This window comes from Rosa rugosa, chromosome 7 (assembly GCF_958449725.1).
Source record: "Rosa rugosa chromosome 7, drRosRugo1.1, whole genome shotgun sequence".
In the NCBI taxonomy this organism is placed as follows: domain Eukaryota; kingdom Viridiplantae; phylum Streptophyta; class Magnoliopsida; order Rosales; family Rosaceae; genus Rosa; species Rosa rugosa.
In genome coordinates, this window is record NC_084826.1 from 9026867 (window position 1) to 9039549 (window position 12683).

The 12683-nt window shown below is 39.0% G+C and overlaps 1 protein-coding gene and 1 long non-coding RNA gene across 5 annotated transcripts; both read left to right on the plus strand.

Annotated features, from left to right (window-relative positions):
* The first annotated feature begins 957 nt into the window (after positions 1-957).
* On the plus strand, positions 958-3486 carry LOC133721165 (uncharacterized). 4 transcript variants are annotated; one of them, XR_009852091.1, is made up of 6 exons: positions 959-1334; positions 1687-1815; positions 1924-2044; positions 2130-2211; positions 2729-2931; positions 3021-3158. XR_009852091.1 is itself a non-coding variant. In XM_062147700.1 (6 exons), the coding sequence occupies exons 1-6, from the start codon at positions 1050-1052 to the stop codon at positions 3144-3146; spliced, it is 894 nt and encodes a 297-aa protein (XP_062003684.1). In that variant the 5' UTR covers positions 962-1049; the 3' UTR covers positions 3147-3486. The 4 variants fall into 4 exon arrangements, 3 of the variants coding, with proteins under 3 accessions (XP_062003682.1, XP_062003684.1, XP_062003683.1); XM_062147700.1 differs by having other exon boundaries at positions 962-1334; positions 1927-2044; positions 2778-2931; positions 3021-3486; XM_062147699.1 differs by having other exon boundaries at positions 965-1334; positions 2778-2931; positions 3021-3486.
* Positions 3487-8495: 5009 nt separating this feature from the next.
* On the plus strand, positions 8496-10828 carry LOC133722607 (uncharacterized). The gene is made up of 3 exons (XR_009852863.1): positions 8496-8908; positions 9584-9659; positions 10585-10828. It is a non-coding gene; the product is annotated as an uncharacterized LOC133722607 (long non-coding RNA).
* Positions 10829-12683: the final 1855 nt, after the last annotated feature.

Sequence of the window (12683 nt, forward strand, 5' to 3'; positions counted from 1 at the left end):
GGCTTGGGCCATATGGGCTTAACCTCTTGTGGGCTTAGTTGAGTAGGTCTCATTCTCTTCAGAATTGGACTAGGTTGGAGGTTACTTAGTGCTATGGGCTGGCCTGGCTTGAGAGTTGACCTACTTGGGAAGTTTTAGGCTTTTTTTTATGGTCTCTAAAATGCTAGTCTAATTCAGATCATGGTTTTAGTAGAATTGGTAACTATCTCAAGTCGGACTGGTGTATCTCAAGCGGCTTGTGAATGAGAAATTGGCTCCTATTTGCTTGTTGGGAAGTAACTTTTTGTTTTATACCATAATTGCGTGTAGACTAATAGAGAGCTAGATTATGATTTTTCCCTAAAAGATACGGAGTTGTTATTTGTTTATAGGTTTGCTTTAAAAAGTAAGCTCAAATAGTTGTAATGAAGTACAGTGCTTAAATAGAAATTTGGTTGTTTTTCTCAACCAAACAAAAAGAATAAAGTGTATCACAATCTCAAGTCATGCTCAAACACCTCAAATCATGCTCAAACATCAATCTCATTCTTATAAACCTTTTCCTAAAAGTAATAACTAAAAAAGTAACTCTAAAACCCAGTAACTGTCGACACCACAAACAGATCGACATCTCCCCATATTTATAGTACAAGTTCGAATCTCACATTCTCCACCATTTCATTTTCACCAATGCGTAAATGAGAAACAACAACATCTATCCTCTAATGCAACATCTAATGGGGATGTTAACCTCCAAACAAATTAACAAAGATTCCCCAATCCGTATAAGCCACGCATACGCAAGTCCACGCTAACCCCACCACAGCAGATAACCCCTTCCCCCAATGATTAGATTCATTTTTACTCAAAACAAAAAAGCTGTTGAAATTGAAAATAAAATAAAAATAGTTGTTATGGTACCAAAAAGCCCACCACCCACTATAACCCAAAAAAATTCAAAATTGTTTCCTTTTCCAAAAAAAAAAATTAAAATTAAAGCCAAACAGCCTCATCGTCTCTCTATAAAGCTGCATCAAATCCAGTGTGTGTTTCTCGAAGCTCTGGTGATAATGGCGTCGGTGGGCCAGGCCGCGGAGGTGTACGAGCCGAAGCCACTCCAAGTCTGGCGAGCTCTGATGAACTGGTTGGGCTTCTTCTTCCAGATCATCGTTCAGATCCTCAGAGGCGCCCCCTGCCTCGCTCATTTGCTGTCGTACGTTCCTCTCCTCGCTTCTTCTTCTTCTTTCAGGCCCTTGCCTGTCAGTGAAATCCCTCTCAACGACACGTCGTCCTCCGCCCACGCCAACCTCGAAAACGGCGTCGTAACCGACGATCACCGCCTTCAAAAGCTCACGGTAATGCAGTTTCATTTCCCAGTTTGTTTATTGAGCTCAATTGGTATTAGGATGTGAAATAAAATCTGGGTTGTTATCAAAATTGTAGCTTTTTGTTCAATTGCACTTGAATTTGATCATCCTAGTGTTGTTAATTTGCTTCTTTAGAATTGAAATTGTTTAACCGAGCCAAAAAAATTACGAGATTTTAGCATTGTTAGTATTTTCTGAACTGGTCTAGTTGTTGCTGTAAGAGATTTAGACAATGAGCTTATGGTTATTGGAGTTGAAACTAATGCTTGGTGCAAAAATTGATTCTAGCGTTTGGTATTATGTAAATGCTGGGTTTTAATGTGGATTTTGTAATGTGTAGGTAGTTCTTGACTTAGATGAGACGCTAGTGTGTGCGTACGAAACATCTTCCTTGCCTGCTATTGTTCGAACTCAAGCAACAGATGCTGGGTTGAAGTGGTTTGAGATAGAATGTGTATCTTCAGACAAGGTTGGTATACTTGTCTCTGCAACTAATGTGCTTATTTTTGTTTTTCCATTTAGTAGTGTGTTTTGTGTTGGGGTTGTGTTTGATATTATCTATTTTTTGGGTTTGGAGGAGTCTGATGGTAAACCGAAGATCAGTTATGTGACAGTGTTTGAACGTCCTGGTTTGCACGAGTTCTTGAAACGGATCTGTGAATTTGCTGATCTTGTCCTATTTACTGCTGGTCTTGAAGGTTTGCTGTTTCTTTGGCTTCACAAATTTATATTTGCTCTAGTTTTGTGATTTTTAAAGACGATAAGACTGTGGGCATTGTACAGGTTATGCTAGGCCACTTGTTGACAGAATTGATTTGGAGAACAGATTTAAGCTTCGTCTTTATCGGCCTGCTACAGTTACCACGTAAGTTATTCATTGCCCTTCGGATGGGAACCCTTCCTCATATGAGCATGCCTGATGTGCACAATTTCAGTTTCTACTTTTAAGTGTGTGCTTCTTGGGACCTTTGAGAATCTTGATGACTGTTGAAAATTGGGAATGCATTATATCTCATATAGTGGTAGAGGCTGATCATGGTAAAGTATGTGTTTCCCTCTGTTTTGATACCCCCGGCAATAGAAGAGTATACACCATAACCGCCTTTGATGAAACTTGCATGTTTCGTATTCTGACACGCCTTCATTAGGATTTTTCTTCATCTGATCCCTTTTGGAGCCATTGATGCGGGGACCACGCGTGTTGACCTAACCCATGAAAGCTTTTCATAGAAAGTGCATACAGAATCCTGATTGTTTTGTTTGCTTATTTTGTCAAAGTTGTCAACAATGTGAACATTTGCTAGGCTGCAGATGTGAAACTTTTATGTTTCATTATTTACACTATATGCATTGTTGGTTATAAATCATTCAAAATTATGTAGTTATCAGGCTTCAACCTTGGAAACATCTCTGAAGTTGTGTATACCACAGGGAAAACCGGGATCATGTGAAAGATCTGTCTTGTATATCAAAAGATCTCTGTCGAGTTGTTATTGTTGACAACAACCCATTTAGTTTTCTGCTGCAACCGGTGAATGGAGTTCCATGTATTCCGTTTTCTGCTGGACATCCATATGATGACCAGGTAACTGATTTGCTTGCATTTCAAGAAGTTGAATACTATATGAAACTTGCTTTAATATCCTTTGTGTATATTTCATGTGGATTCTTCAGCTCTTGGAGGTGCTGCTTCCACTCCTCCAGCACCTCGCCCAGCAAAAGGATGTGAGGCCTGTGCTTTATGAGAGATTCCACATGCCGGAATGGTTTCAAATGCATGGAATTACTATTTCTGGTTAGACATTGTAATGTTTGCTAGGTCACTAATGGATGACAGCTGCAATTTTTCTCAAAGAACCTGACTAGATACTTATTGGTTCGAAGCATTTCTTCAGATCATATTATTCTTGTATCAATGTTCTTCATTGGTGCCGGCCGGCCATGAAAATGATCAAGTTTATTGGATTACCTGCAAGGATAATGGCTTCATATATATCAGCAGTTTAAGTATGATGGTAGACTTAAGTCCGATTCTTTTGTAATTAAACAATATTCAATTAGGCTGCAGACCGCAGAAGCTGTTGTAATGAATACCTTTTCTTATCATTAAGATTTAGGCGAGTTTGCTTTCCGACCGTAATGAAGTATTGCAGCTTGGAGATGTTATCATCCAATTTGATATATTTTTCCACTGGCTAGCAATGCAGAAATAGAATATCCACTTCGATATTTCAATAACTACAGTAAAAGTTAGTAATGTAAGCAGGGCCAGTCCTGAGAATTCAGAGACCTGAAAATTTGATTGAGGTCTTATGTTCATTGCATAATGACTTAAAAAATAAAATAAAAAAGAACCTACTAACAGAAGGAAAAAGAAAATGTGTAACAAAAATGAATGTGAGTGTAATAAAACAGACAAACCAAAAAAAAAAGAGGGAAGGGAGATCTTAAAAAAAAAAATTAAAAAAATTAAAAAGAGAAGAAAGGAAGATAAAAAAGCAGTCTGGGACTCGAACTAGTGACAAGGGAATGAAAGCGCCCAAAAGTGCCAGCTTACAAAGTGGACTACACAAGTTTTTTTGTACAAGTATGGAACTATATATAGACACAGAGACAGACACAGACACAGACACACACACGCGCGCAACGTCCGCACTGTCCCAAAAGTGCGAACGCCGATGCTTCTGCTCCGTTCAGGTGGTGACGGTGCGGCGGGATTTGCCGGACGGAGGCCAAGGGTCGATCTTGACCTTCTTCTTGCTGGTGGACTGGCCGGTTACCGGTTTGCAGTCGCTGCCCAGAACTTTGAAGTTTTAGGTGAGGTCGCTACCCAGAACCTTCGACCTCGATCGCTGCCCAAAAGCTGTCTGGAATGCCTCTAGCCTCCGTCAGACAAGATTTGTGCCGCCATCGGCTCCTGATTGCTACAGAAGTATCGACGTCCGCACTTTTGGGGCAGTGCGGACGTCCGCCTCTGATCCTCTATATATATATATATATATATATATATATATATATTTATTTATATTTATATTTATTATTTGAACTAGGAGTCGGAGGCCTTGTGCGGCGGCACCACCTGGACACCCCCAAGGCCGCCCCTGAATGTAAGCTATTTGGATATGAGCAGGCTTCTTTAGCTCCTTCGCACAATGATCTTGTCTCTATAGCATGATGCAAGAAAAATATCTTGTTTTGGTTAGTCTGTTAGGCTACATTATTGTCATCAGCTTCGGCAAACTTCTCTGATCTCTCAATTTGAGAGTGTTTTAATAGCGTCAAGATTAATTTGCTCAGTACCATTTGATCTTGTATATCAGATTATCAGTAACCCGTTAGCGCATGTTAAGAAACGATGCAGCAAACGAAACGCATCATCAATGGCCGTTTTGAAAAAGCTACGCATTGACACTGACAACGTCTTAGCATGCTTAAAGCAACTCCACCGGTGCCCTCTTGACCGGTCTCCAGCTGGGCAAGGTGAGGTGGTGACCTCCATTTCAGAAAAAATGGCTTCCACCGGTTGATTGTTGACCGGCTAAATCATGGCTTCTGGCATCCCAGGCGAAGAAAAAGGGCAGCTGCTTGACTGAAAACTTGACCGATCTTGGCCGGCTGCCAGCTCGGTCCAATGGCAACGTGGGTGACGTCGGCGTCTTCGGTGGAGAGAAGAGACGTGAGAAGCAAGGCGCGTCTTCTACAGCTTCTTGTCGTGTAGCGGAACTCTTCCTGGTTCAAGAGCATTTCCCATACCTGCCACGTCCATGCCAAACTCTGATGGCAAGAAACGCTACAAGAAAAAAAAGAAAATAACAGAAGGTTAATTCCTTTTCAATGAGTTTGAGACCATTTCTCAATGACCATCCATGTAAGAAATCAACCAAGTGGAAATCGTTTCTAGTCATTTGATTATATACCATGCTCGTCATTATGTTTTTGCACACAAATTGTATTTATTTGTATGATTGAGATAACCAATTGGTTTATAATGTGACGCCTTTTTTATATTGAAAAAAATATTCTCTACGTGGTTGAGATCTCAAATATAAATGATTAATTGATTATGATCAATGTATTTTTTTTTTTTTTGAAGAAAGGGCCGGTGCAACTGATCTTAGGTCTTGACCATTAATATTGAAACCAAAGAATACATAGGAGGGACATAGTGCCTAAACTCCAAATTATAATAGCAATCACAATTATGACATTAATTATCCATAAATCTCCATTATTACCATCTATTTATATCAAATATATTTCAATTTTACAATTAAAAAAAAAATTCAATGAACAGTAACTGATTGGTCAAGAAACAGAACGGGTGGAAACTCATGTCCAGTGGCAATGAATAGTTTCTTGACTGGTCGACCTAGTGACTTTTCGACCTTGACATTTACCCCCAACGGGTGGACTTGCTCTTAGACGCCCCATGCAGGCCAACACGTTTAAAAATCAACTGCTAAGACTAATTATAGTTTTCCATTTGTGCCCTTCTTCTCTACTCAAAACTTTTTGCTGATGTGATCGCTTTTGAGTCCTTGATATGTAGTTAATGAAAAATGAGAATTCCACAAATGGTCACTCAACTATGACTCATTCGACACTTTGGTCACTTAAGTTTCAAATATATCACTATGGTCACTCAACTATTACACTGTCAATCACTTTAGTCACCCAAGAGGTATTTTATCTCACTTTGATCACTTCTCCCAATCATTCTAATACATATTTCTCAAATTTTCACAATTGGTTGGACGAAAATATCATTAATATTGTAGCAAATAATTTTTTTTTATGAAAAAAGAATAAAGAAGTGACTAAAGTGAATAACAGAGTTAAAGTTGAGTGACCAAAGTGATATATTTAAAAGGTGAGTGACCAAAATGTCGAATAGGTAAAAGTTGAGTGACCATTTGTGATATTCTCCCTAATGAAAATGATTAAAAACCACGAAGAAACAAGGCTGAGAGAGAGCCAAAGAGAGGATCCTTATCAAAACTTTATAAATAAGATGATAAATTATAAGAAACGACAGTCACAAGATAATATGTATTCTCTCAAAAACTATTTTTCTCTCAAAACTCTAGGAGTAGACCTGTAAATGGACCGGATTTGGAGCGGATCGACCTAAATCCAAATCCGTTTACTAATAAAAAAATTCAATCCAAACCCGCTCCATTAACCCAGCGGATCGTTTATAGCTCGATCCAAATCCGTATCCGCCGGATTAACGGATACCCGACCCGCTAATCCGATTAGTCTACAATTTTAAATATTTTTAAAATTTAAATAGTAATATTATAGTTATATCATGATACCTCCTATAATATTAATAAAATATTAAAATAACATGAAGAATATCACTGAAAGTAAAATTACATTATCAATATATTCCCAACACCCTATAAAATAAGAGAGAGACGTCTAGAGATGTGTATGAGATTAATTGTTCTTCTAGCTTTTTGGTAAACTAAACGAAGCCTTTATCAATAATGCTTCTTAGGTGATAGACTGATGGACTTTCTTTATGAAGAACGTCCTTAGGTTTTTGCAAAAAAGTTGTATTAGAAATTCTTTATATCTTATATTTTATATTTTTCAAAAAATAATAATGTATTGAAAAAATAATATTATATTATTATGAAAACGGATCGGATTGACCTAAATTCATATTTGATATGTTAAATAAATTGGTTAACGGATTCGGATCATTAACGGATCAACAGATCAAAACTTTCAATCCAAACCCGTCCAATAGCCACGGATTCAGAGCGGGTCCAGATCAAAATTCGATCCATTTACAAGTCTACCTAGGAGGTGCGACTGGTCTTCCGGCTATAGCATATGCCCGGTTCGACGGCACGCCCTCGCGGCGGCGGCGTTGGACATGCCAGAATGGACCTTGTGTCCGGTAGTGATTTGCCCAGTCGAATTGTAGGTTGTAGGGTGATGGCGGATTTGTCTAGAGCTCTTGAAGGATGTGATGGAGAAGGGCAGACAGAACCTGCCCTGAATTTCACTCTGAAATCTGAGGAGACCTTGTGGGGCCCACCTTAGGAATAACTCTACCGAAATTAGGCAGAGTCACCCCTAAAAATGGACTACCAAAAACCTGTAGAAAACACATTCACACTTCTAACAAACCAACTTTATTCTCCTGGAGCCACCCTGCTCCCCAAATTCCAACAACTCCACAATATTTAACTGAAATCTAAAATATAACACTCAAATTTTTATAACAAAAGTCCCACAGGTTATCAGAACAAACTAAAAAAGGAAAAGAAATCAAGTTACAAATAGGTTCAATAAGTAACCTACAATAAGGAGTACAACAGCAGCAGATGCGCGCTATGCCTCGAATCCTACTATGCCGAACCAGCTACTCTGCAACTGGGCAATTGAAACGGAAGGGCCTAGGGGAAAATCACATTAATACATCGAAGCAAATGGAGAAGCAGGTGCTAGTTGGATGCGGTGCTGCAAGGGCAAGCGACTGAACTTGTACGTAGGCTAGTAGTGCAGAGGCTTGCAGCAGGTACAGGCGCACGGGCGCGCATGAGAGGTGCACGGAAAATGGCAGCGAATGGGGAAAAGATTTTTAGGTTTTTGGCTTCTTGAAACTAGGGTTAGTGTAATACCCGAAAAATTCAAGTTAATTTCCGATGACGTTTTGGAAATGATTTCGTGGTCGTGGACACGAGTACGAAGCTTAGAGGAGTGTGGAATTAGTTCGAACGATTTTATTTTGAAAACTGAACGTTTTAGGGGGGTCAAAGGAGTTGACTTTTTATACATTGGGAAATTGGGAAAACTTCCTTCATGAAAGTTGTAGAGCGCGTCGATACGAGTTCGTGGACATATGGAACGTAATATTCGGAGTTCGTATGAATAAGTTACAAATATTTGAAAATTGGGATTTTCTATAAATATGAAAAAAAATCCGAATATTGCAAATGAGGACAGAATTTCTGGAACTCCAGAAATTTCTCCCCATTTCTCTCCCGAGCCCAGCCGCGACCCCCTCCCTTCGTCACCTTCGTTCTTCCTCATCCGGCCACCGATTGATGTGAAACAAAGTGGGTTTTTCTGGTCTCGACCCCCTTTACGAGTTTGTAGAAGAAATCGAAGTGAAATACGAGCTGTATGAGGCTCTACAAGGTCGAGAAGAGAGCCTCGTCGGAGACGAAATCGCTCTTCCCCACTTTTTCTGGGCTCTACTTTGTCTGGCCATATCTTCCTCTACAGGCCTCCGATCGACCTGATTCCAAAAGCAATTTTTCTCACCGTGAAGTTTTCTACAACTTTCCAGAAGACATCGACTTGAGATAACCATCGTGGTGGCCGCTAGAAGACCGAGAAGCCGCACAGCCGAGCTGGAAATCGTCTTCCTTCGCCACCTTGGTTCTCCCAGCTCCGGCCACTATAGCTCGAGTTCTTTGAGGGCTTTTCTAGCCCAGAGGAAGTAGAAGCTATCCCCAAGAAGGCTTGCAGCGATTTGATCCGGGGTGATCGAATTTTGAAGATTGGGAAACTAGGGTTCTTCGGGTTTCAAAACTTGCGAGGTGAAATTCTACTTTTTGGCTTATAATCTGACTTTGGTGTAGTTATGAAAAGTGAAATTGGAGTTGAGTTGAAGGACTTTGATGTTGGGAGTTTTGTCTAATTTTGACTTTGGATGGGTGGCGGTGCCGCCACTGTGATGGTGGTTTCCGGCGACCTCCGGACACCCCAAGGACAGTTTCTGTCCATTTTTGTGTTCTACGTGTCGATACGATCGTTTGCATATATAATTCATAATTTTTGGATATCGTATGATGAAGTTATGAATTTTTAAGTTTCGATCGATTTCGATCGTTAGATTTGTGATATGTGAAGTTAGGACCGTCAGATGGACTTGTAGTTTTGATACGATGATCTTATGACTGTCCCAGTGGCTTTGTGTGGTCATGGGCGAAGATCCGACCGTTGGATCTTCGTATAAATGCAAAACGGTGATTAGGGAGGCGATTCGTGAGAATCCGTCCGTCGGATTTTTGTATAAATTTGTGAAGATGTTAGTAAGGACGATTCAGGAAGATCTGACCGTTGGATCTTCGTGATGATTTTTGGGGGGTGATCCTAAAGGCGATCCGTGAGGATCCGACCGTTGGATCATCATTTAATTTCGATCCGACCGTTGGATTGTCGTTTGAGTATGTTTTTGAGCTATTGGCTAAGTTAAGGTCATGTGTGATTAGGTGATTGACGGTCTCCCTTGGGTGAACGATTTCGGTGTGTATTGTGTTGAATTGAAGACGCAGCGGGAATATCGAGGTGAGTAAATCGCACATGGTTCATTCACGAACCGAAATTCGGTGATTTTATTTAATTGAGAAATTGTGGAAATTGTTTTACTAAAATAAATATTTGTTTTAAATTATATGGACTTGATCGACTACGGTCCATAGATAAGTAAAATGTATTTAAACTATAAAAATGAATTTCTAGATTTTATTGCATGTGAACTATAGTTGGTATTAGTGGTCACTCTTGTGTGGGTGACTACGTATATATATATTTACGTGGAATATATATTGGATGGTGTGATTTACTGAGTTATATTTTGAGCATTACCCTTGGAATATGTGATTTATCTTAGATGTTGTGTTGTCTATGATAATGGGTAATTGAGTAAAGTGCGATAGTTGAGTCGTTGAGATGAATTAAATGAGGAGTCGAGTGAATTAAGAAAAGCAGTCATTCGTAAGGTGAACCTTGGCCCAGGTGACACTTTACGATACAGTTAGAGCTCTAGTCTGTCTGCCGTCATACTGCTTGGGGGATAAACGAGTTATCATATGCCCTTGGGTATGACATGACATACTGAATGGGGTGATTAATATAATTAATCATAAGCCTGTAAGTATGATATACTGAATGGGGTGATTAATATAATTAATCATAAGCCTGTAAGTATAATATACTGCATGGGATGATTTATATAAATAAATCATAAGCCTGTGAGTATATATTGAGTAAGAAGTTGTTTATTATTGAGTAGTCATGATGAGATGTGAGTTGATTGATGCTTGAAGTGATGTTGTACACTTCAATTCTTATGCAAAACAAAATTAAAATGTGCTTGAGTTGATTGTGTTACTTTAAATCGTGCAATCCTTTCATTTACTCATACGAGCTTTGCAAAAAGCTTACCGGGTTTGTATTGTTGCAATCCCGGTACACTATTCAAACGGTGTAGCGGGTAATCCTGCAGGTCAGGAGAATCAGGACGGTGATCGTGCGGGTTAGAGAATTTGTTTTAGTTTTACAGCAATTGTAATTGTGAGGTGAGTTATGCTCATTTGAGCCTTACAATATAATTTGGTGAGAGTGTGCTGTAATAAACAAATTTGAGATTTGGTTTATGTAATATCGAGCGATGTGAGGTGTGGTTGTTTTGAGAAAAAAATTCAGGTTGTATTTATGTGAGTTGTATTAATTCATGTTTCGGATTTTTAATTGTATTTAAAATTCGGGGCGTGACAGTTAGGGCTCGTGCTGATAACATGTTTAAAGGAATCGATATTTTCTAATTCTAACCATATTACCACTCGGTCAAGTAACCTAGAGTTTGGGACAGACACATATTCTGAATTTACTTGAACAATACCATATTTTCCACCAGGTAACTGTACTATTTGCACCGTAAACCCTGTTAGCACAAATAAATCAAGAGTCAGGCATATAATAAGGTTTGAGAAGATCTAACCAGTAAAGTCTCAAATTTTGGTTATTTATCTTCTGTTATAGCAAATTCTCCGTTTACGGTTTTACTGCAGCAAAACCTTATTAGTCGCCCTATCTCACCGTCTGCTAGGGTACGACTTGTCTAGGAATTTGTCAATTTGATAGCATCTCACTCAGTTTAAAAACAGCGAGACTAGTTAGCCTCTGCGTTGAAGGAAGGATGGGGAAATACAAGCTGATCTTGGGGAAGTACAAAGAAGGGGGATGACTTTTGTCTCCAACGGTCATTTTATCGTTGGAGAGTTGAACATATGTAAAGCCTTCAACCATCACTCTTTCATGGTTGCTTATTAGACTAATGGAACTAGAATGGAAGAGTCACAGTCCAAGAACAAACTGAGAGCTGTTTTCTCCTACACCTTCACCAATGCGGGTGACAACTTGGAGCTTTGATCAAGCGCTGGTGGAGGTTAATGATTGTAACGGCTATTCGGCAAATGAGACCTATGGCCACAACCATTAATTCATGATTATCAAGGACGGAGTGTGGCTAATCCAAATGAGGCCTATGGCCACAACCATTAATTTATGGCTATTAACTCTATTAAAGCCGGAGTGCTGTGGTTATTGGCCTTTAACCACAAATATCATGTCCAACTCTAAACGTACCAAAACTAATATATGATCAACATATTGAAATTATTACAGCAAATATGACATCCACAAATGGAATACAAAGAAAGTCAAATATTAGCTCCTCTTAAGAATCTCCTATGGAAAGGCAGCAGCTTCAAAGGAAGTAAGACGCAGGGGCTCATTATCAACCTGAAACAAAACAAAAGACTTTGTCAATGATTACTTCAAAGAAACACTTAAAACGATATAGTTGCTCAAAGGTAACCAAGAAAATATGTTAGACCTTTAGTTTACTATCAGACTCCTCAAACCAAGGACTCGGAAAATATTAAACACACTAGTAAGTGGAAAACAATTTGAGCATAATAGTGCAGAGACAAGTATACTGACCTTGTCCAAAAATACAAATTCGATCTCAAACTACTTCAACCAAGCTTCCGCTGCTTGAGTACATGATCCATATTAAAAACCACTTCAACTACCTCACATTACATGATCCATATTAAAAACCAGCATTCTGTCAATCTAGCATTTCCATAATACCAAAAACCAGAATCAATTTTTCGTACCAAGTATTAGTTTCAACTTCAATCACCATAAGCTGGACATATGCAAATCTCTTACAGTAACAACTACACCAGTTTAGAATATACCAACAATGCTAAAACCTCCTAAAATGAACATACAGCATGTGACAATATCAAAAGTAGAAAACAACTGTAGAACAAATCTGTGAATAATGGAAGACCAACCATACGGCAGTGTTCCGTTACATATGTAAGAAAATAAACAGCCTTCACAGAAAGTAAGGTATTTCGTAATATATGAATATTTGTGAAGAAATGAAACTGTTTTGATGAGAAGGAGATGGACACAATTTTACAAACGCTTCCATCTCAGAGGCAGTCCATGCCTTTTTCTGCAAATATGCCTGGTTTGGTGAACAAACTAGCCCGGCATTATTTGGAAAACGCA

Excerpts from the sequence above, each read along its gene's own strand:
- LOC133721165 (XM_062147698.1), top strand. The coding sequence starts at position 1,050 with ATGGCGTCGGTGGGCCAGGCCGCGGAGGTGTACGAGCCGAAGCCACTC. Across the intron at positions 1,335-1,686 it reads ACCGCCTTCAAAAGCTCACG|GTAGTTCTTGACTTAGATGA; the intron begins GTAATGCAGTTT and ends TGTAATGTGTAG. Across the intron at positions 1,816-1,923 it reads AATGTGTATCTTCAGACAAG|GAGTCTGATGGTAAACCGAA; the intron begins GTTGGTATACTT and ends TTGGGTTTGGAG.